Source organism: Rhinichthys klamathensis, unplaced genomic scaffold, assembly GCF_029890125.1.
Source record: "Rhinichthys klamathensis goyatoka isolate OS25496 unplaced genomic scaffold, OSU_Roscu_1.1 h1tg000243l_1, whole genome shotgun sequence".
In the NCBI taxonomy this organism is placed as follows: domain Eukaryota; kingdom Metazoa; phylum Chordata; class Actinopteri; order Cypriniformes; family Leuciscidae; genus Rhinichthys; species Rhinichthys klamathensis.
In genome coordinates, this window is record NW_026606765.1 from 1,700,299 (window position 1) to 1,725,617 (window position 25,319).

Here is a 25,319-nt window from a genome sequence, read left to right on the forward strand (position 1 = left end):
ATGTATTTCCTATGGTAAATTGCCTGTATTGGCTGTAAATGGTCTTTTCCATCTATGATCGTATAATTTTCATATCTTAATGTTTAAAACCAGTGCAGTACAATTATCTGGACTCTCTAGATCAATAATTATCAGAAAAGGTATAATTACTTCATTTGGATGGCTATAATAGAGTGTAAATCGGATGGCTATAACAGCTATAACAGCTTGGATGGCTATAACAGCGAATAAGTGGTATTTTACTGCCCCCTGCTGTCATTTCATCATACTACTCTCTAATATTTTTATATATAATTGATATTTAGACTTTATTAAATCATTATTTTAACATTTACAATCACATTTTGTCAAAATTCATCTATTGCTCTGTACTCTCTAGAACAATAATTATAGAAAAATGTATAACTTCTTAATTTGTATGACTATAATAGGGTCAATTCAATATGTAACCTTGACCGAAAGGCAATATCTTTTCAATAAATGCTCATAGCTTCTTAAAAAAAGGTCAAGAACAGCTATAACTGCTTGAAAAAAGGCTAACAGCCAATAAGTGGTATTTTACTGCCCCCTGCTGTTTAAAAAAAGTCATTTTGTCACACTACTCAACTATAATTAATATTTAGACTTTATAAATTCACTATTTTAACATTTACAATAACATTTAGTCAAAAATCGTCTATTGAAGTGACAATTGAGTCACATTGGCTCCTGAAGTTCCAAATGTCTCTATCTACATCAGAATGAGCGTGTGTAGATTAAATTATATGAAAACATGGCCTATTGTATAAGTAGGCTGTAATAGCACTGTTGTCCACTAGATGGAGCAGCAGCATTAGATATTTTTAATCTTTTTTTATATGATTTTCACAATAACATATCCCAAAAATGTGTGTGTGTGTGTGTGTGTGTGTGTGTGTGTGTGTAAGCAGGCATTATGGAGTTAACATGAAAAAAATGGTTTGCTTCAGTGGAGAATACTGGAGAAACAAAGTAGTTGAAAATGAAAGTGAGCCAATAAGTGGTCTTCTACTGCCCTCTGCTGGCCACTCTTCTTATTAATAGTCTTTTTTTGTATATAGACACTATAAAATCACTTATATAACAATTACTATTATAACACATTCTTATTTTGTCAGCGTTTATCACTTCAATTGTTCTTATGCTTCACATAATTGCTATCAACGTGGTAAATCATGGTAAATAACGCCAGAAACATGGTAAATCATAGTAAAAAAGGTAAATCATGTTAGAATCCTGGTAAATTATTCTAGAATGTGCTATATCATGGTAAATCATCCTATAACATGGTATATCAAGGTAAACTATGGAAAAATCATGTTAGATTCATGGTAAATCATACTGGAACATGGTAAATCATGAAAATTCACACTGAAATGTAGTATATCATGGTAAATCATGCTTGCTACATACAACTTAATGCATTTTGATGCTTTTGTGCTTAACGGCCTGAAAGGCCTTAACTGCTTGAACACCGCTAAAATGCTGCTTGTTATTATTAGGTGTTCAAGCACGAAGTGCTGAAAACCTATTGTATTTGTACTGATTTTTATTATTATTATTATTATTATTATTATTTTCCCCTAAAACGCATCGTGCAGCCCAAACCGTAAGTGCTGGAGCTCTGAAACTTTGTCAGATGGTAGTACAAAAATCGAGGAGAGGTTCAGAGAGTATGACCCCGATTGGCCTATAGGTGGCGCTACAGCAATCAATTGCGCGTAACGGCTCATAACTCCTAAACCGTAAGGCGTAGACTCAAGTGTCTTATATCATTGGAAAGCTGGACTCTTAACTTAAAAAACGTATATCTCCGATTTCATTTCCGCCATGATAGATTTTCCGCCATTTTGAATTTTGTTGAAAAACTACTTTTGCAAACTAGTCCCTGGTTTTTTGCCCGATCGGAACCAAACCAGTGTAGAAATGTTCTCTGGAGTCTGAATATCAATAATTATTGAAAAAAAGTTGAAATTTCGATTTCCGGTTGCTAGGGGGCGCAAAATGAACGTTGTGGGAGGAGCCTATTTTACAAAAATGGCTATAACTCGAGAACGAAATGAGATATCTTCACCAAACTTGACACACATGTGTATGAGGACAGTGTGGCGTCACAGTAAAAAAACCGCGTCGATCTAACACTAGGTGGCGCTATAACATTAAAAAAACATAAAAGGGGGTGTGGCCACCTGACCGTTAGTCCGATTTACCTGAAAATTGATATGCAGTGTCTTGGTCCAAGGCCCCATGAATGTCTATGAGGACATTGGCGTATCTCAAAAAACATGGCCGCCATCGGCCAATGAAGTTTGAGCACCTGTGAGACGAGGTTAACGGAGGCCAATCGGAACGAAACTCAATGGGCATGTTCGACTCATGGCCCAAGAGGTCTGTAAGAGTTTTGAAAGAAATCGGCCACTAATTGGCGCTAACGAGTTTTACGGCTCTGTAATCACGTGGTGTTGCACACATCCCCACAAAATGCATATCATTTGATAGATCTCCTCATGATGAACAACTTTGCCTCTAGAACCATTGCTGTCAATCAAACCGTTCATTAAATATTCACGAATATGTTAAAAACCTACTTTTGCGAACTAGTCCCTGGTTTTTCGCCCGATTGGAACCAGACCAGTCTAGGACAATTCTCTGGACTCTCTAGATCAATAATTATTGAAAAAAAGTTGAAATTTGCCATTTGGTTCATTATAACAGGATCATTTATAAAAAGGGGCGTGTCAAAACACACTCAAAAGCCTATAAATCATAAATAAAAACTCAGAACTTCACAAAAATTGATGAGCATATGTGTCATACCATGGTGAAGAAGCATGCAAAGTTTCATGGAGATCGGACAATAGGTGGCGCTATAACTGTTGAAAAGCTTTAAAACCATACATTTCCTATGGTAAATTGCCTGTATTGGCTGTAAATGGTCTTTTCCATCTATGATCGTATAATTTTCATATCTTAATGTTTAAAACCAGTGCAGTACAATTATCTGGACTCTCTAGATCAATAATTATCAGAAAAGGTATAATTACTTCATTTGGATGGCTATAATAGAGTGTAAATCGGATGGCTATAACAGCTATAACAGCTTGGATGGCTATAACAGCCAAAAATTGTATTTTACTGCCCCCTGCTGTCATTTCATCATACTACTCTCTAATATTTTTATATATAATTGATATTTATACTTTATTAAATCATTATTTTAACATTTACAATCACATTTTGTCAAAATTCATCTATTGCTCTGTACTCTCTAGAACAATAATTATAGGAAAATGTATAACTTCTTCATTTGGATGACTATAATAGGGTCACTTCAATATGTAGCCTTGAGCGAAAGCCAATATCTTTTCAATAAATGCTCATAGCTTCTTAAAAAAAGGTCAAGAACAGCTATAACAGCTTGAAAAAGGCTAACAGCCAATAAGTGGTATTTTACTGCCCCCTGCTGTTTAAAAAAAGTCATTTTGTCACACTACTCAACTATAATTAATATTTAGACTTTATAAATTCACTATTTTAACATTTACAATAACATTTAGTCAAAAATCATCTATTGAAGTGACAATTGAGTCACATTGGATCCTGAAGTTCCAAATGTCTCTATCTACATCAGAATGAGCGTGTGTAGATTAAATGATATGAAAAACATGGCCTATTGTATAAGTAGGCTGTAATAGCACTGTTGTCCACTAGATGGAGCAGCAGCATTAGACATTTTTAATCTTTTTTTATCAGCTTTCAGCATTGGCTAACAAACAAATGCTTAAAGCATTTTCTTTAATTAGTTTTATATTATTACATTGCAAAGAAATATGTGAAATGCTCATATACCATTAAAACTGATTTTCACAATAACATATCCCAAAAATGTGTGTGTGTGTGTGTGTGTGTGTGTGTGTGTAAGCATGCATTATGGAGTTAACATGAAAAAAATGGTTTGCTTCAGTGGAGAATACTGGAGAAACAAAGTAGTTGAAAATGAAAGTGAGCCAATAAGTGGTCTTCTACTGCCCTCTGCTGGCCACTCTTCTTATTAATAGTCTTTTTTTGTATATAGACACTATAAAATCACTTATATAACAATTACTATTATAACACATTCATATTTTGTCAGAGTTTATCACTTCAATTGTTCTTATGCTTCATATAGGCAAGGCAAGGCAAGGCAAGTTTATTTATATAGCACATTTCATACACAATGGTAATTCAAAGTGCTTTACATAGAAGAAATTACAATAATCAAAACAAATAAGAATAATTAAAACAGTTTAGAATAAAAAATAAAGTACAGTAAAAACAGTCGGACGAACAGTGGCACAGTGCTCATTCAGTAAATGCATAACTAAACAGATGTGTTTTGAGTCTGGATTTGAATGTAACTACTGTAGGAGCACATCTGATCTCCTCTGGAAGCTGGTTCCAGCTGCGGCTGGCATAATAGCTAAAAGCAGACTTAGAGCGAACCCTTGGTATTTCTAGCTGATGTGATCCTAATGATCTGAGTGATCTGTTTGGTTTATATTCAGTGAGCATATCTGCAATATATTGAGGTCCTAGGCCATTGAATGATTTATATACCAGTAATAATACTTTAAAATCAATCCTAAATGTAACTGGGAGCCAGTGTAGAGACCTGAGGACTGGTGTGATGTGTTCAAATTTTCTGGTTCTGCTCAGAATCCTGGCAGCAGCGTTCTGTATGAGCTGCAACTGTCTTATGGTCTTTTTAGGAAGGCCAGTGAGGAGTCCATTACAATAATCCACCCTGCTGGTGATAAAAGCATGCACAAGTTTCTCTAAGTCTTGATTGGAAACAAAGCATCTAATTCTTGCAATATTTTTCAGATGATAGTATGCTGATTTAGTTATTGCTTTGACATGACTACTGAAACTAAGGTCTGACTCTAGAGACACACCAAGATTCCTGACTTGATTTTTAGTTGTTAGACCCCTAGCGTCAAGGTATGCATTCACCTTGAGAACTTCATCTTTGTTTCCAAACGCAATGACTTCAGTTTTGTCTTTGTTTAACTGAAGAAAGTTTTGGCACATCCAACCGTTGACTTCATCAATGCATTGGCACAGGGAGTCAATGGGGCTGTAGTCGTTAGGCGATAGGGCTAAGTAGAGCTGTGTGTCGTCTGCATAGCTGTGGTAAGAGATTCGGTTCTTTCTCATTATTTGGCTCATTGGGAGCATATACAGGTTGAACAGGAGTGGTGCAAGAATTGAGCCTTGAGGGACTCCGCATGACATGGATGTCCACTCAGACTTATGGTCTCCTATACTCACATAATAACCTCTCCCTTCTAAGTATGACCTGAACCATTTTAGGACTATCCCAGAAAGCCCCACCCTGTTTTCCAGCCTGTCAAGAAGTATGTCGTGATCGACAGTGTCAAATGCAGCACTGAGGTCGAGTAGTACCAGCACTGATAATTTCCCTGTATCAGTATTTAAGCGAATATCGTTTATTATCTTTATGAGAGCTGTCTCTGTGCTGTGATGCGATCGGAAACCAGATTGAAAATTGTCAAAGTATCCATTCGAGATTAAGAATTTGTTCAGCTGATTGAAGACAACTTTTTCAATGATCTTGCCTATAAAAGGAAGATTTGAGATCGGTCTATAGTTGCTTAATATAGTCTTATCCAGATTGCTCTTTTTCAGGAGGGGCTTGACAACTGCAGTTTTCAGGGAGTTTGGAAAACTACCAGAAAGAAGTGAGGCATTAACCACTTTTAGGAGATCTGCTTCTAAACTGTTTAACACACTTTTGAAGAAAGATGTGGGAAGTGCGTCAAAGGCGCAGGTTGATGTTTTAAGGTGTTGTACGGTTTCTTCCAAAATTTTGCCATCAATTTCTTCGAAAACAGACATAGTAACTACTTTCTCAGGTTGTGGTCTGATCTGTCTGACCCCAGTGCAACTCAAGGATGAGCTGATCACCTTTCTGATATTATTGATTTTCTCAGAGAAGAAAGAAGCAAACTCACTGCACTTGCTGTCTGAGAGCATTTCACTGGGAATCTGGCTTGGGGGGTTTGTCAGTCTCTCTACAGTAGCAAAAAGAGTGCGTGTGTTGTTTAAGTTGCTGTTTATAATATTTGAGAAGAAAGTCTGTCTAGCTTTGCCTAGTTCAATATTAAAAGCATGGATGCTGTCTTTATAGATGTTATAATGGACTACAAGTTTTGTCTTCCGCCACATGCGCTCTGTTTTTCTGCATGTTCTTTTCATATTTTGCACAGCTGTTGAGTTTCTCCAAGGTGCTTTTTGTCTACCACTCTTCCTGACTTTCACAGGAGCAATATAATCTATTACATCTTTAACCTTTGAGTTAAAAGAATCAAGGAGAAAATCAACAGAGTCAGCAGATATGCTTGGTTTTAAAGATATGGCCTTCATAAATAGCACACTAGTGTTCTCATTTAAGCATCTCTTCTTGACAGACACAGATCTAGTTTCAATGGCAGGAGAGATCAATATATCAAAGAAAATACAGAAATGATCAGACAGTGCTACATCCTTAATAACAATCGATGAGATGTTTAAACCCTTACTGATAAGTAAATCTAGAGTGTGTCCACGATTGTGTGTGGGTCCATGTACATGCTGAATCAGATCAAAAGTTTTTAAAACAGTTTTGATTTCTTTTGCCATATTGTTTTCTGCATTATCTATGTGAATGTTAAAATCTCCAGCAATGGCAAAACAGTCAAACTCTGAGGAAATTGTTGATAACAGTTCTGTAAAGTCCTCAGCAAAGGCTGGAGAGTATTTTGGAGGCCTGTAAATAATGATAAGTAAAATGCGTGGGGCCCCTTTTAATACAATACCCAGATATTCAAAAGAGGGGTAGTTACCAAATGATGTTTGCTTACATTGATAGACATCTTTAAAAAGAGCAGCTAAGCCCCCGCCTCTCTTACCCGCTCTGCAGACACTCATAAAAGTAAAGTTAGGAGGGGCTGTTTCATTGAGGACTGTTGAACTGCAGCTGTCTTCTAGCCAAGTTTCATTTAGAAGCATAAAATCCAGGTTGTATGTGGTTATTAAGTCATTGACTAGAAGTGATTTATTTTTAAGTGAGCGGATGTTTAATAGTGCTAACTTAACAGTCTTACTTTTTGTTACTTTTGTCTTAGTTTGGCGTGTAATAGGCACCAGATTAGATGGGTTTGCTGTACGGCTTTTGAAGGCCTTAGACTTTCTATCATGTAATCGAACAGCAATAGAGAAAGATACAGGCACACTGGGTTCCCGCTTGTTATGTAAACATTTGAGAAAGTTACTGTTTTCATAGCGGGCACCCGGCACATATCACTGAGAGCTGGTATCAGTTGTTTTTGGTTCACCTCGAGCCGATAGAGGAGGGTGTGAGCCCTGGCGTTTTTGCAGAGGCCGAAGAGCTCTCACAAGCGGAGAGCGAGCTGGGCCCGCAGGCTTTCGTGGTTTTGGGGCCTGCCGTTTTTTGGTTGATGTCTGGGGGCTTGCAGATAGTTTGGTTCCAGCAAACACCAGTTTTTCCATTTTCTCTGAGAAGCACAGAAGATGCTGTGGAGATGCTGGAGATAGGGATAACGTGTCTGGTGAGAGGGTAGAGGCTGGAGGGGGCTGTTTCTCTGGTGTTATTGGAGGCTGTAAAATGCTGTCCTGGTTTTCTAACAAGTCGTCCTTGGGAGCTGAAACTTGGAGCAGTTCCAGTATGTCACAGTCTGTCTGTGGTGAGCTCTGTGGGCAGGGCTCAGCTGAGATTGTGTCCGTGAGCAGAGGCTGTTTTGGCTGAGTGGTGTTATCATTGTCCTTGTGTGATATGTCAACCGCATGTCCATCCACGTGCTGAAATGAAGTCCTGTGGTCATTCATACTGTGTCCAGGTGTGTGTGTGCCATTCAGGTTGAGTGGATTGGCACACACTGCAGAAGGATGATTGAGAGAGAAGTAGATGTTGTCCTTTAGCACTCTTGAACCAAGTTTGTTTGGGTGGAGCCCATCCTGTTGAAACAGTTGCCTCTGACTCCAGAAAAGATTGAAGTTGTCAATGAAGTTTACTCCTTTTATATTGCAGGTTTTTTGCAGCCATGTGTTGAGCCCAAGCAGCCGTGAAAACCTGTTTGTTCCTCTTGCTGGTAGTGGTCCACTGATGAATGGTTGTACTTTCAGTCTTTTAAGTGTTTCAAAAAGTTCATTGAAATCCTTCTTAAGGAGTTCTGACTGCTCTTTATGAATATCATTTTTCCCCACATGAATGATGAGTCGATTTGCAGTCTTATGTTTCGTCAGAATGTTCTCAAGTTCCCTGTTTACATCGGAAGTCGTTGCTTGTGGAAGGCAGCACGTAGTTGTGTCCCTGCTAGTAATGTTTCTGATTATGGAGTCACCCACTATCAGAGTCCTGTGCTCGGCTGCGCTCTGAGCTGAGTGCCGCTGTCTGCTCGACCTTGAGCGCCAGTTAGCAGTGTTAGCTACTGGCTGGTTCAGTCTGTGTTCGATCACATTCATCACATTCAGGGATTCCTCATTCATTAATACTTCAAATCTGTTCTCAAGATGTATAGGCGGTGGTAGGAGACAAGTGTTTGCAATCCTTGTCAAAGCCGTATCTGGGGTAGAGGATGCTACTGCGGCAATATATGATGCTCGTGACAATCTGATGTCTCGAGTGCCTTTGGGTCTCGCTCCCTGTTTGTGCCATCGATTTGTAAGTCGATCGGCTTGTTTCTCTACACTCAGTATGGCCTGTCGAGGAGGACTAGATTCATGGGACTCACCGGCTGTATGCTGAGGGCGTCCATGATGAAGCTCTGTTGTGTGTTCCGTCTGGTTTGGTGGTCCCACAAGTAACTTTGTTTCAAGAACTGCAATCCTTTGTAAAAGTCTCTGGCAGTTAGTGCAGCAAGTAGATTCCAGAAGAGGCATTTTCTCTTATCCTTTAGAATGTAGGCAGTTGTGTTTTCTTCCCCGGAATGTAAGCAGTGGGAGGCTGGTTGAATAAAAGAATTCTGCTTTTTTGTAGTAATCCAAGCGTTTGAGCACTGTGCTGATTAGCTGAAGTTAAAATTAGGTGATAAAAGGAGATAAAATATAAAAATATAAAAGCGATAGAGCAAAGCGCGGAGCGGTAAGCAAGAGCGTCCGAACAGTAGCAGAGCAGGAAGTAACCTGCTCTGCTACTGCTATAATATAATTGCTATCAACGTGGTAAATCATGGTAAATAATGCCAGAAACATGGTAAATCATAGTAAAAAAGGTAAATCATGCTAGAATCCTGGTAAATTATTCTAGAATGTGCTATATCATGGTAAATCATCATATAACATGGTATATCAAGGTAAACTATGGAAAATCATGTTAGATTCATGGTAAATCATACTGGAACATGGTAAATCATGAAAAATCACACTGAAATGTAGTATATCATGGTAAATCATGCTTGCTACATAAAACTTAATGTCTTTTGATGCTTTTGTGCTTAACGGCCTTAAAGGCCTTAACTGCTTGAACACCGCTAAATGCTGCTAGCAGCTTTAATTATTATTATTATTATTATTCTTCTGCCGTAAAACGCATCGTGCAGAACAAACCGTAAGTGCTGGAGCTCTGAAACTTTGTCAGATGGTAGTACAAAAATCGAGGAGAGCCTCAGAAAGTATGACCCCGATTGGCCTATAGGTGGCGCTACAGCAATCAATTGCGCGAAACTGCTCATAACTCCTAAACCGTATGTCGTAGACTCAAGTGTCTTATATCATTGGAAAGCTGGAGGCCTGAAGAACAAAACGTATATCTCCGATTTCATTTCCGGTATGCAAATTTTTCCGCCATTTTGAATTTTGTCAAAAACCTACTTTTGCGAACTAGTCCCTGGTTTTTCGCCCAATCAAAACCAGACAAATGCATACATGTTCTCTGGAGTCTGAATATCAATAATCATTGAAAAAAAGTTGAATTTTCGATTCACGGTCGCTAGGGGGAGTAAAATGATCGTTGTGGGAGGAGCCTATTTTACTAATATGGCTATAACTCGAGAAGTAAATGAGATATCTTCACCAATCTTGGAACACATGTGTATGAGTTCAATCTGAGGTCACAGTAAAAAAATCGCGTCGACCTAACACTAGGTGGCGCTATAACACACAAAAAACCTAAATCGGGCTATGACCACCTGACCGTTAGTCCGATTGACTTAAAAATTGGTATGCAGTGTCTTGGTCCAAGGTGCCATGTATGTGTATGAGGAAATTGGCGTAACTCAAAAAACATGGCCGCCATCGGCCAATGAATTTGAGAACCTATTACACGAGGTTAACGGAGGCCAATCGGAACGAAACTCGACGGACATGTTTGACTCATGGCCCAAGAGGTCTGTAAGAGTTTTGAAAGAAATTGGCCACTAGTTGGCGCTAACGAGTTTTACGGCTCTGTAATCACGTGGTGTTGCACACATCCCTAAAATATGCATATCATTTGATAGATCTCCTCAGGATGAACAACTTTTCCTCTAGAACCATTGCTGTCAATCAAATCGTTCATTAAATATTCACGAATATGTTAAAAACCTACTTTTGCGAACTAGTCCCTGGATTTTTGCCCGATTGGAACCAGACCAGTCTAGGACAATTCTCTGGACTCTCTAGATCAATAATCATTGAAAAAAAGTTGAACTTTTGCATTTTTCGTATGGCTATAACAGGGTCATTTAGAAAAGGGGTGTGTCAAATACACACAAAAGCCTATAAATCATAAATAAAAACTCAGAACTAAACAAAAATTGGTGAGCATATGTGTCATAACATGGTGAAGAAGCATGCAAAGTTTCATGGAGATCGGACCATAGTTGGCGCTATAACTGTCAAAAAGCTTTAAAACCATACATTTCCTATGGCAAATTGCCTGTATTGGCTGTAAATGCTGATCTCTTAAATGAATGCTCAGATCTTCTTTAAAAAAGGTCAAGAACATGTGTAATATCACTCTGTACGGCATTGAAAAATTTCAGACAAATCAGACAAAATTTGCCTCTATAATTAATTGTCACAGGAAGCCTCAAAACGAAAGTAAAACATTGGGCCACGCCCCCCAAGCACGAATTCACTCATAACTCGAAAACGGAAAGTCTCTGCCCGCTCAAATTTTGATGGTAAGGTCCTCTCGGGGATCTTGATCCAAATCTTTCGTCGCGGGGCTCGGGAGCGCCCCCCCCGCGGATCGCTAATCTGTGAGAACCCCAACTTGAAACGGCTGTAACTCTTGATCCACACCATCTAGATCCTTGTGGAAGAGCTTGTTGGAAAGGGCTCGTCCTCATCTAGCTTCGATTTGAGTTTGGTGCGATTTGGCCTGGGCATTCCCGAGATATAAGCCCACAAAGATATGCATTTAAACGGACATTACTCCCGACAGCAATCACTCAGCAACACGGGGATGGTCTTGTTCAAGAGGGCTCCTCTAACCCTATCTAAGTTCTGAGTTTCAGATTTTTTCACTTTCTCGTTCCCGAGATATAAGTAAAAAAAAAAACGAATTTCCTGTCATTCATTTCAACCGTTTATGTAGGCTGTAAAACCGCTGTTGTCCACTAGAGGGAGCAACAGCATTAGATATTTTTAATCTTTTTTAACCAGTTTTCAGCAATGGCTAACAAACAAATGCTTATAATATAATATTAAATAATGATTTATTAGAAAGTTTAATATTTTTACATCACAAATAAATATCTGAAATGCTTAAGGACCACAAAAAGAGATTTTCACAATATCATAACCCACAATTGTGTGTGTGTGTGTGTTTGTGTGTGTGTGTAAGCATGCATAATGGTATTCACATTGAAAGACTGGTTTGCTTTAGTGCACAATACTCAGGGTTTCTGCAGGGTTTAGTCAGTCAAATTTAAGACCTTTTAAGACCTTTTTATGACCAATATTATTTAAATTTATGACCTACTCGAATTACGAAAAATAACTTCCTTTCAAAAGTATTTTTTTATTGACTTTCATTAAAAGTAATAAGTTTAATTATTTAAAGGTTCCATTTTCTTAAGAGTAACAAACTGAAGGCTCCCTTTTCCTAAGTATCAATAACACAGGAACAACACAACACTTATCACGATAATATCAGTCAATATCGATAATTATGACGATAAATGTTAATTCTTTATTTCTTTGAACTTTGAAGGCAGATTTTTGTTCCTAACTGAAAGTTTTTAGAAACCAGAGCGTTAATTGTGGTTTTAAACTACTCTTTATTGTCAAAACATATCATGACAAACACTTGCCAAACAGGTGAACATTTCACAAATCTGAGGTAGAACATTCAAACATTTGTATTTTTTCCTTAACAAAAATAATATCCTTATTTCAAAATTAATTTCTTAGTTTCTGCATGTGCTAATGGGGGATATTGTTTCAAGTCTTGAAACAGGTTTGTGTTGCCTGACTTTGATGGCACGTATCTTTATGAAATGTATGAAAAACAGTAGGCTATAGCCTAAATACATAAATACTGTAATTATATTCCATTAGTCCTTTAATACATTGTCTACATTAATAATATAATACAATTCAATATGTATCCCACATTTCATGGTGCAGTTAATATTACTAGGCTAACGTTACAGTAAAACCATGGTAAAGGATGTAAATGTGTAGATGGAAAAGCTTTCTGACTGTATAGTTGCGCACAGTGTTTCTCCTGTTCGTCAGCGCTGTTTCATCTGCCTTTAAACTGGTTTAAATCACTGAGACATTTGTGTTCTTCGCTGAATTCAAGTGCTTCTCACTGGATCTCGTGATCGAGACTGATCAAAGTTAACCATAGACAGTAAAAGAACGCGTCTGCTCTAGTGAGCTTGATCGCGCTACGCTGCCGTTTGGACTTTGAGCCGAGCGGATAAACGCTCCGTGAGGCGTGCGCGGTTCAAATGAGTTTCGTTCCGCTTTTGGCGCATAAACATGATCTAACATTTGTCGAACTCTTGATATCGTTTTATAGAGAAAACATTATATCGCGATAATGAATGAATGAGCATATCAATTTAAGACGTGGCTAAATGTAATTTATGACCTTGTATGGAAAAACCGGACGTTTTTATGGCCTAAAATTCTTATTATTAAATTTAAGACGTTTTATGACTTTTTATGACCCAGCGGAAACCCTGATACTGATTAAACCAAGTAGTTCAAAATAAAAGTGGTACTATAGCAATAAGTGGTCTTCTACTACCCTCTGCTGGACATTATACTTATTAATAGTCTTTTCACATGTGCTTTTGCATTCATATATTCAGACACTAAAAATAACCTTATGTGACAATTACTATAATAACACAATCATATTTTGTCTTTCAATTCACTTTACTGTTCTGAAACTTCACATAATTGCTAACAACGCGGTAAATCATAGTAAATCATGCTACAATCCTGCTGAATCATTCTAGAATGTGGTATATCATGATAAATTATTGTGTAACATTCGGTCACAACAAGGTAACATCAAGGTAAACTAAGACAAACCATGGTAAACTGACTATTGTAGTGCATTGTGCATTGAGAAATATGAATCCTGAAGGACAATTGCAGTAAACATTTCTTTTTTCCATCACATAGTTCAAATATCTGTATCTACAACAGAATGTGTGTGTGTAGTCCTAGGTTTCTGAATAAATGCTGAATAATCTGATTAATAGCTTGCAAAGACATTAAATGCTTATAGACCATTAAAATATATTTATATAATGACTTTGTGTGTGTGTGTGTGTGTGTGTGTGTGTGTGTGTGTGTGTGTGTGTGTGTGTGTGTGTGTGTGTGTGTGTGTGTGTGTGTGTGTGTGTGATCAAATGTCTACATATGAGTGCAAAAGCACCTGTGAAAACACTTTATTAATAAGTAGAATGGCCAGCAGAGGGCAGTAGAAGACCACTTATTGGCTCACTCTCATTTTGACACACTTGATTTTCAACAGTAAATCAAAGCACTAAAGCAAACCAGTTTTTCAATGTTAACTATTATAACACAATCATTTTTTGTCAGAGTTTATCACTTCATTTTTATTGGCCCTTCACATCAATGCAGCAATGTGGTAAATCATGGTAAATCACGATAGAAACATGGTAAATCATAGTAAAAACTACTATTACATGGTGGATCATGGCAAATCATGCTAGCAATGTGATGAATCATGGTAAATCATGCTACAATCCTGGTAAATCATTCTAGAATGTGGTATATCATGGTAAATCATCCTATAACATGGGAAATCATGGTAAACTGTGGTAAATCATGCTAGATTCATGGTAAATCATACTGGAACATTGTAGATCATGAAAAATCACACTAAATTTGGTATATCATGGTAAATCATGCTAAAACATGGTCTATTCCATCTATGATGTCAATGTTTAAATGCTTGCTACATAAAACTTAATGTCTTTTGATGTTTTTGTGCTTAACGGCCTTAAAGGCCTTAACTGCTTGAACACCGCTAAATGCTGCTAGCAGCTTTAATTATTATTATTATTATTATTATTATTATTATCTAAAACTATAACAATTACGGAAAGTTTTCTCTGAATCAGAAAAATACGCTATTATAATAGCAATCCACGATGGAACAGGTGCACCTGTTTTAAAATAGAATGTGAGATGACGCTCTGATTGGTTTATTGCACGTTACGCTCAAACCACACCTATGAGTAATGTAGCTACTTCAGACCAACCCATTTTAGATCCGAGATCCGGAGATTGCGTTTCGCGTTTGATACTTGCCTTTCAGATCGCTAAAATAGGGCCCTTAAAGCCCAACACATACTTCTGAAAGGTAAGCTTATGTTGTCTATGTGTATGAGAGAGAGAAAGTGAGGAGAAATATTATATCTCACCTTATTGCGTGCGTAATATTTTGTACGATATAATATTATTTATAATATTTATGACCACAAAAAGCTGCAATGCGCAAGAAACAGGATTTCGGGTGTACGAGCACCGCTGCACACAATGTCGTTTCCCGGCTTAGAATACCATCGCGATTTGTCGCTTTCCGTGTGTCTCTCATTGAAAATAAACTAGGAGCAGACATTCTGTCGAGGCAGGGGCTGAGGCCCGGGGAATGGAGGCTCCACCCCAAGGTGGTAGAGCAGATATGGAGGGTGTTCGGCCAGGCTCAAGCGGATCTGTTTGTGTCTCGAGAGACGTCTCACTGTCCACTCTGGTTCTCCCTCACGCATCCAGCTCCTCTCGGACTGGGTGCGATGGTACAGACGTGGCCAAGGCTACGGTCGAACTGCTCCCGGAAGTTCTGGAGAGAGTTCACAGGGACCATGTACGCCTACTCCTTATAGCCCTACGGTGGTCAGGCAGAGTTTGGTTCCCCGATTTAGTGTCTCTCCTCGACGGGCCTCCTCTGGAGCTACCCGTCAGGAGGGACCTTCTGTCCCAAGCAGGGGGCTCGATTATTCACCCTCGACCAGAACTGTGGAACCTGTTGGAACCAGAAGTTGTGGAGACCATTCTACAATCCAGAGCTCCCTTCACGAGAAAACTTTATGCTCTGAATTGAAGAGTTTTCCCTTCATGGTGTAGTGACCGTCAGTTGGACCCAGTTAACTGCCCGGTTGGTACAGTGCTGGACTTCCTGCAGGAGTGGTTCACTGCAGGTCTATACCCGTCCACTTCAAAGGTTTATGTGGTGGCCATAGGTGCTTACCACATTCCTTTAGGTGGAATGTATTTCGGTAAAGATCCCTTGGTATCTCGTTTCCTCCATGGTACTTTGAGGCTGAGGCCTGCAGCTCGCACTAGGGTGCCAACATGGGATCTGGGCATTGTCCTTCAAGGCCTTTCCAAGGCTCCCTTTGAGCCTTTGAAGGAGGTGCCAGCTAGGTTTCTTATATTGAAGACTGTTCCTCCTCGCCATTTCATCTCTTAAAAGAATAGGAGATCTACAGGCATTGTCGGTTGCACCCTTGTGCTTAGAATTTGCGCCTGGCATGGTTAAAGCATTCCTAGACTAGGCTATATTCCCAAGGCACCCACTAATGTGGCTAGTTCAATAGTACTGCAGGCCTTCTGTCCTCATCCTTTTCAAGATTCGGACCAGGAAAAAAACAATCTGCTATGTACAGTTAGGGCACTGGATGCCTATGTCCAGAGAGAGGCCCTGTGGCGTAAAGCTGAACAACTGTTCATATGTTTTGGACACATCAGTTGAATGTGTGGTGGACAGGACATGAAAATCCATCAATACTAAAAAGAAATGTTTATGTTCTTTAACTTAAATGAACCGATCAACTGCACATACCTCTGCTTAGCCATGAACTGTGGTCGAAAGCTGATGACGTTACATGCAGTTAGGCACGCCCTCACGTGATGATGATTGGTCGATTGATAAACTTAAATCTGATTGGCTAAAGATTATGACTGATCCGTGTAGGAGGAGAGCACTGCCAGGAAAGTCTCAAAAATACACACACACAAATCCAAGGCGATTCACACGTGAATGACGATTTGCACATTCACGTTCAAGGATACACTCCTAAATTTTAAATATTCGAAGGTTTTTGTGCCCAGTTGTATATCAACGAATTGTGTTTTGCATTTGTGAAATCGATTTTATGAATATTTAATTTAATTTGTGCATGTGAATAGCTTTTTGTGAATATATATTTTTTTTACGCACGTAAATTGTTTTTTTGTGCAGTTGAATCTTGTTTCATGCATGTGAAATTGTCTACTCATGTGTGAATCATGTTTTTTGCGTAAATTATAAATGATACTGATCTGGCTCCAAAAAATCCTTCTGGACACCTCACACCCAGGCCACTTCCTCTTTGAACTTTTGCCGTCTGGTAGGAGCTACAGACAACTGAGCACTAGAATGACCAGGTATAGGAACAGTTTCTTCCCTCAGGCAATCCATCTCATGAACAGTTAATGCCCCCACTTTGCAATAAACATGTGCAATACACAACACTATTTATACAATTTATTTATTTAACACACCATACTTCTTATTTACATTTTACTTGCATTAGTACATACATACCTGTCTTTTTTTGTATATCGTGTATTTTTTTTGTTATATTGTTATTTCCTATTTACTTATTCTATTTTTATTATCTGTGTCCTATCACTGTCATTCTGTTTGTACTGTGGAAGCTTTGGTCACCAAAACAAATTAATCGTATGTGCAAACATACCTGGCAATAAAGTTCTTTCTGATTCTGATTCATTTTTGCGACGAGTTTGAAGAAGTTCAAGAAACCGAGAAAGCAGAAAGCGCATCTTGTTTGTTTTCTTAATTTCACAAAAATACAAAGTTTTGTTGTTATTGCGAGTGTACAAAAACAAAGCACTTTACAGTTTCGAATGATGTCTTACTCTTATCTAAAAATACAAGTGAATGTGCCGGCGCGTTGGTCGACCCCTTGTTAAACTTGTCATCGAGATGGCTGCTTTTTATTTAGAAATGTGTAAATGACAATGATAGTCATCTGGGGAATCACCTGTTGTCAAAACCAAGAACTGCTGTGAGCCCGCAGTCAAAAAGGGAAAGCAACAGAGCCCATGCTAAAATGAGAGTAAATATCTGCATGGCTTTTGAGAAGTGGTGAGATCTGAAGGGATGGAAGACAGACATTTCAGTGTTTCAAACAGAGATGGCGAAAGAAAGGCAAAGTTCCGTACTGCAGCTTTGACCAATTAGTGGTTCCAAATGGACATGGCCACAGCTCTCATCTGCTATTAACACGATAAAAGCTTGGGTAGCATTAGCTTGTTTTTACTGAACACACCCAACCTTAGATGATGTGAAAAACCTTCCCACATTTCCCGTGTCAGTTCAGTGTTATTATAAAACAAGGGTTTCAGTCAGCAGTAGAACACAATTACCAAGACCTGGATGAGTGAAGGTAGGATTGTGTTTCTTTGTACAGCTGAATTGACTATGCATGATCTGACATTACTAGCAAATTTGCCCATAATTTATCCTCTTCATATTGTAATTTATAAAATGTGATGTGTATTTTCTCATACTGCTTTCACCTTATGTTGTTTTATCTTGAAATGTTACCGATCACACTAGATTACAATTTAATGTGTTCATCTTTATTTTATTTGCAGTTGAAGTTAGGGCGTGAAAAGGGCATGATCACCTGCAATAACACAAAAAAAGCACAACCATAAATCGTGTGTGTGGAATTTGCTTATTATAATGTCTCATTTTAATCTATTGAGTCTATGCCATGTAATTAATGTATATTAGAATACAATCATGTTGTTTTTCATAATCTGAAATCCTAGGTCTGGCAACTATAGGTGAAGACGATTACAAGAGTGAGGAGGAAAACATCTTGATTAAACCAGCTGGTCCTACATTTTCAGATGTCAGTAGTGATGGAAACCTCCAAGCCTCCATTAATGACATCTGAAAGCACTCTTTACAATAGCAGTGCTGGTCCAAAAACGAATGCTAGTAATCCAATCTTAAACAACACTGATGGCATTAAAGCTATCAAAACTGATGATATTGTCTACATATCGCTCATCTCCTGCACTGAAATTCCCATGATCTGTTTAGCTATTTATGCTGTTTATTTTCTCATCAAATCTAATCAAGCTACTCCAGTTTTCCTCATAAATCTGCTAATTTCAGATATAATACTTATTGTTAGCATGCTACTCCGAGCCATTAGCTTCAACCGGATAATGTTTTACACCTCATTGATCGGAATGCATTGGAGTGGTTTCACAGGTGCGTATTTAATGACATGCATATCCGTAGAGAGATACGTTGTGATCGCTCATCCCGTTTGGCACAGGTCTCATCACTCAGTCAAATGTCTTGTTTATATTTCTCTGATTGGTTTGCTTTTGTCTATTATTGTTTTTCTAACAATCGATGTAAAATCAGACCTATTACATTTTATGGCCTTCATCCCCTATCCAGTGATCATTTTATGTTTTGTAGGTGCATGCAGGTCCCTCTCTCGCTCAATATCACTCACTCCTCTAAAGAGGCAGTTAGTTCTGAGTCCTCTGCTCTTTGTGGTGATCAGTTACACCTTTCTATTCCTACCAGTTAATATTCTAGGTATTCTGGTTACAAAATTTAGTCATTCACAAAAACTTGCTCGTCTAGCTTTCAACCTTTATCTGTTAAACCCGCTTGTGGACTGTTTGCTGTATGTGTTCATGAGGAGTGACGCTGAGAACATCATCAGGATGCCTCACTGCTGCACCAGACTGAAGAGAGTTCAGAGTGAAACGGGACACACAACTTCTACTGATGTACAGCATTCTCATGTGTGAGATATTCACACTAAACAGCTGATGTCAGCAATTCATTTATGAATGTGCAGTGATTCATAATGTTATAGTTCTACCAGAAAGACCCGGGAGGTAAATTACGTAACAAAGCATACATTTATTAACAGCCCAGCAAGCAAGTATTGTGTTATAAAGTTTACACTTCCTGTAATTTTGTTTGTGTTACTTTGCATTATATCTGTGAATAACTTGGAAATCTTGTCATTGATCTTAAAGGTGCCCTATGTAACCCTTGTGCCCTATGTAACCCTATGTAACCCTATGTGCCCTTTTTTTTTCTCACAATTTACAAAATTTAAATTAGTCAATACATCATCAATCTTTCTTCCAAAATTTGTTTTTGTCTTATTCTGATTCACTATGCCCGTCAAAAGTGTTAATTTAGACAGAGATGGATGCTTTTCACGCGAAACTGTATAAATACGTCACTCACCTGTGCTTCTCTCGTCATATCCGTAATTAGACAAAAGTTGCTCCGGCTACATTGATGCGTATGGAAGTGGCAGAGATTAGTTGTCACAGTGAGCGAGAAAGTTTTACATGGAGCAGCTAAACCTCTACGTAAAACTCCAGGGAATCACCCGTTTTAAACAAACGGCCAACATAGGAGAGTCTGCTGGCCAAGAGAGAATGCGACAGAGCTCGTAATAAAACAAGAATCAACATTGGCTTGGCTGTTTGGAGAGGCGAGAACTATCTAAGGGATTTGAAATATAAAAGCGACTCAAAGAAGGCATTTTTTTTACTCAATAGGTGAGTAAGATTTTTTATTTAACAGATAAATTGCCATAAGTAGCTCTCTAACCGACTTGATTGTAAAGCATTATCAATTGTGTTTGGTAATTTCATTATGGTTGTTGTAGAGCTGTGCTGGAGTTTATTTTCACGCAAAGTTGAAGCACAATAAAAATAATGTTATTCTGCAAAATGCATTCAATTAAATTTTTTAACCGCAATAGGGCCAAAAGTTAGTTTACCTTTAAAGTGGTTAGAAACTTTCTGAATTGCTGATGCCACATTTTACTAATAGAGAAATAAAAAAGAAAGCAAAAGTCAATTTCTTCTGTCAGACTCCTTAAGCAACTGTAAAAAAAAATAGTGATGCATGATTTATCGACCATATCAGTTATCAGCAGATACTACACTAAAGAAAAATATTGAACTACGGGAACAATGTTTCCGATATAAAATGACATGAAGATTCAATTAAAACAACCCACCTGAACTGAGTAAGTTCCAATAAAAGTATACATGTGAAAATAATGTCCCATCTCTTTTTGGTTAACTAATAGCTAGTATACTGTACATTGGCATGCTATGTTGTAACTTTCCTCTTACTATGTAAAGTAATTGCTCATTAAAACAACTTGCTTAATTGATCAGTTCATAGCCAATAAATAAACTTCACCGGACATTCAGTCATAATTTTATTATATCTGTCTGCACTCATTAAAAATGTATCCGAGAAAGTTTTTATTAAAAACACACTTCGATGACATGAAAGCAGAATGAATGTGTATAAATAGGTCAAAAATCAATTATTACTTAAACTGTGACAACATCACAATAAATCCAACAGACTGTACAGCCTTCATTCATAAAACCCTTCACAGACACGAAAGAGTTTGCTAGTATTCAAGCACTAGATTACCAAGACTTTACTATCTTTTTTAGAGCATCGTTATTTGAGTTACTTGTATCTCATTCACTCTGGATTAGTGTCAGTTGTATAAAACAAAATCCCAGCACTTAGCATAAGTGCTTCACACACTTAAATGGACACTCTCCTTGACCTCTAAATTAACCGGTGTGGTCTTTGGGGGTGTTACTATCATTAGGCTTAAATGTTAAATAATGAATCAGTGCACACTGACAATCTGACAGGCAAAACACTGCAGAGCATTTAATGAACCATTACGATAATACACATCTGACATGCTGCTTTGAGACACGCTTTAATATTCCATGTGCATGTGTATGAAAGAGACAGGTTGAGCCTCAATTATAAATGCGAACATGATTAATTAATCAACTTTAGGGGGAGAGAGAAGACAGGCATCTTCGGTCTCATTTTCTCTGTTTCCCTTTAAAGTGATGAGGCTGATGTATTGTCATGGTTTCTGACACCAGCAGGTCTCTCAGGCTTTCAGTAAGAATAATATGATCTGGGCATGTGCGGCAAATACGCAAAAACACATTAAAGGTATGGACGTCTACACACCAGTTTATCAGATAACAGTGTGAATCCATTTATTTGAAAGGGAACAGTGCAATGCAAAGACGTAAAGGAAAAACAAAAGCATTTGAGAAAGGAAAGACCTGTTATGCAACCGACAAGTTGCAAAGTCTGACCAAGTACAATTTCGCTGCTCCTGAGCTAAACCTGTTCATGCCTTAGCAAATTTGCAGCAAGTAAATCTTAAAGGGGTCCTGTAATGCTTTTTTTTTTTTTGTTAAATGTAGTGTAATGCTGTTTGAGCATGAATAAGGTCTTCAAAGTTACAAATCACAAAGTCACTCCAAAGCTAGTTGTTCTCTATATCAGTAAACACTGTTTCCCTTTAAGGGAACTCGCGCTGCGTCAATTGACGCTGTGGGAACGCTCTGTGGGATTGCGTCGTGAAACACAAGTGAAATCAGTCCAGTGGTGTGACGAGACGTCAGTGGCGGGTGACATCATCAACCAGGAAACTATTGAGAGTGAGGAGTCACGTGCCGATTTGGCGCCGGTCGGCCATGATGGTAGGAGAAGCTATCGGTTGCCAGGGGTAACGAATTCAGAACTTCACAGAGGCGCGACTAAACAAACAATATTAATACTCTGTTATTCAACTAGAGTTGTTTCACGAGTTCACACTTACAAATAAGTCAGATAGAATAAATGCATGTTTGGCGTGCTGTCCGAGGAGAGGGCTCCGGGCTCGGTATGCGGCCCGAACCCAGAGTACTCCCCCCCGTATTCCTGACTGTGAAATAAGCCAGGAGTGAGGAGTCGGGTGGTGGAGGGATGCTGGAACTGTCAAGGAATGTTAGATGAGTTGACAGAGAATATATATATATGTGCTTCCACTTGTGCTGATAGGGTAGACATGTAATTGTTTGGTGACGAGTTGATTGGAATGATTTATTTGAACGTGCTCCTCCCGAACCTTGTTTATAAAACATCATTTAATTTGTTATAGGTATATCTGTAACGCGAAATGTTTTAAAAAGACACTTTTTTTAATGACGTACGACTCGCATTGACAGGGGAATGTCCGATCTGTCCGCTTGACGTTGCGCGGCAGGTGCAAATGCACGTATCTGATTCATATCAGATTTATTTCCACATATGGACGAGGCCTGAAACATCAAGTATGACTGAACTCTCGCAGTTTAACGTTACAGGTTTGGGGGTTTCTAAGTCTTGCACCCAGCCGCAGCAGATTTGTTCATAAGCTTCTAATGACTTAAAGCTTCTGAACTCTTGCATTGTGTAGGCAGTAACGTTAGGCACTGATACCATAAACCAAGTAATTGACTATGTCAGGGTATGTGAAAGGTGGTAGTGCTTTGGGTCTTTCGTCCATTCTGTAGCAGGTCGTATGGGTCCATGTTGATGTCAAGTAGTTTCTCTAAATAACGCTGGTGTTGTTATTTAGTCTCTCCCGATAGAGCCCCTTTCCTTTTGCTTCCCCCTTCTTCATGTATTCCCTAAAAACTGTGCCTTATCGCAAAAATGCAAACAAATAATAAGCTGCTCTCTCTCTCTGTTGCTATTTATCTCGGTCTTACTGTCGAAGTAACCATGACAACGGATAGCGTATCCTTCCAAGATGGCGATGCCTTCCCACAATGCAACGCGTGTGACGTCACATTCTCAATAAAGTTTCTCTTTCTCGCTTTTCCCCTGATTGCTCTGCTCCCAGGGATTCTGGAGAGAGTTCATGGCGTTCATGGCGTCAGGCCTCTGAGGGTAGTCCCCTACAGAGAGGAGTGATCAACAACGCAAGTACACGGTGCCCATTCCTCTTCCAACCCTGCCACCTTGTGTGCTTCAAGGCACAGCGGTCTCCCACGAGCGCATATCTCAGAAACCGCCCAGAAACGTAGCGGTTCTGGGATATTTTCCCCTTCTAAGGAGGGTCAAAAACTTGGCCTCTGATGTGGCCCAGCTCATAGATGCTGGTCTCTCAACCGAGGTTGTGGAGACCATTCTTAACTCCAGAGCCTCCAAGGAAACTGTATGCCTTGAAGTGGAGGGTGTTCAATTCTTGGTGCAGTGGTTGTCAGCTGGACCCAGTTAACTGTCCTGTTGGTACAGTGCTGGAGTTCCTGCAAGAACGATTTACTGCAGGGTTATCCCTCTCCATGTTAAAGGTCTACGTGACGACCATAGCAGCTTACCACGTTCCTTTGGGTGGTATGTCTTTAGGGAGAGACTCTTTGGTAACAAGTTTCGTCCGTGGCATTTTGAGGCTGAGGCCTGCAGTACTCACTAGGGTACTGGCATGGGATTTGGCCGTGGTGCTCCAAGGCCTGTCCCTGGCTCCCTTTGAGCCTACAGTCAAGTTTCTGACTCTCAAGACCATGTTTCTCATAGCTATTACTTCTCTTAAAAGGATAGGAGATTTACAAGCTTTGTCAGTTTCCCCTTAGTGCTTGGATTTTGCGCTCGGCACGGTAAAGGTATTTCTTCACTCTAGACCGGGGTACATTCCTAAAGTTTCCTCTTATGTGGCCAGATCTATTGTTCTGCAGGCCTTGTGTCCTCCTCCATTCCAGGATGCCAACCAGGAAAGAAATAATCTGCTTTGTCCGGTTAGGGCATTGGATGCATACGTCCACAGAGCTGCCCTGTGGCGTAGATCAGAACACCTCTTCGTATGTTTTGGACCCCCTAATAGGGTCACCAGCATCTAAGCAGAGAATGAGAAAATGGATAGTCGAGGCTATCTCTCTTGGCCTATTTGACTAGGAGTATGGCTGCCTCTATAGTGTCAGGAGTTTCACTTCAAGATGTTTGTAATGCGGCGGGCTGGTCCTCACTGCACACATTCGTGAGGTTTTACGACCTAGACTTGGGCTCCACACCTGGGGCTCAGGTGAACGTGAACATTGTTACATTAGTTTTAGGCTTTTTTCCTAAAACTCATATGATTTCCATTACACGAGAGTAGATGTTAAAACTTCATGCTGATTTGTACTCGGCTTTCGCCAAGATAAGCAAAACTAAGATGTAGCTTTACAGTAAACTATGCTTCTCCATCCATTTACGCTTCTTTCCATATGGTGGTGTGACTCCCCTTCTGTCCGGCGTTAACGGCTGCAGTGTACTTGGCGCGTCAGCACACGCGACGGCTGCAACTACATGACCAGCACGTCAACCGTCTGGATTGAGCAGAGTAGGGGACATCTCTAGGGTCTTCAAGTGGGCACCTTCCGTCCTCAGTGTTTCGTCGACTAGCCCACTACACCTCAAGAGGGCTCGACAGTGACTCTGGCGTCCCAGAGTCACCCCCTTCCGTCCCCCACTCAACTCAGCCCAGCTTACTGACCTCTACATCCCTCCTGCTGCTGAGACCTAACCACAATCTCACAATCTCCGCAACCCAACCATACGCGCCAACCCGTTTGACTAAGGCTGTCGAGCCCCACTGGTGCGTTAATATGCAGTTTCAGTGGCAACGGTTCCGTATGGCATACCACCTACCGCAAAACACAATATCTGCCCAACTACCCGTCATTCACGCAATATCCACAGGAACGTATACAAATAAACCAACAGACTCTTCAAGTTTTCAAGAATTCTACGAAACCGTAGCGTGGCGGCCTGTACACAGCCAGCTAGAATCTTTCCGTCTCAACCACAGCCAGTTGCTGCTCCTACGAATAAAATTATACAAATTCATACGAAATTAACACCTCATTCAATAATCATGTTATCTCATGAGATTGGGTTGGTCATTTAATCAGCATTC

At 39.3% G+C, this 25,319-nt stretch overlaps 1 protein-coding gene across 1 annotated transcript; it reads left to right on the forward strand.

Moving 5' to 3' along the window:
* The first annotated feature begins 18,426 nt into the window (after nt 1–18,426).
* LOC130100527 (ovarian cancer G-protein coupled receptor 1-like) lies at nt 18,427–19,341 on the forward strand. The gene has a single exon (XM_056266000.1). It carries the CDS (start codon nt 18,427–18,429, stop codon nt 19,339–19,341), a length of 915 nt encoding a protein of 304 aa, XP_056121975.1.
* The last annotated feature ends 5,978 nt before the right edge of the window (nt 19,342–25,319 follow it).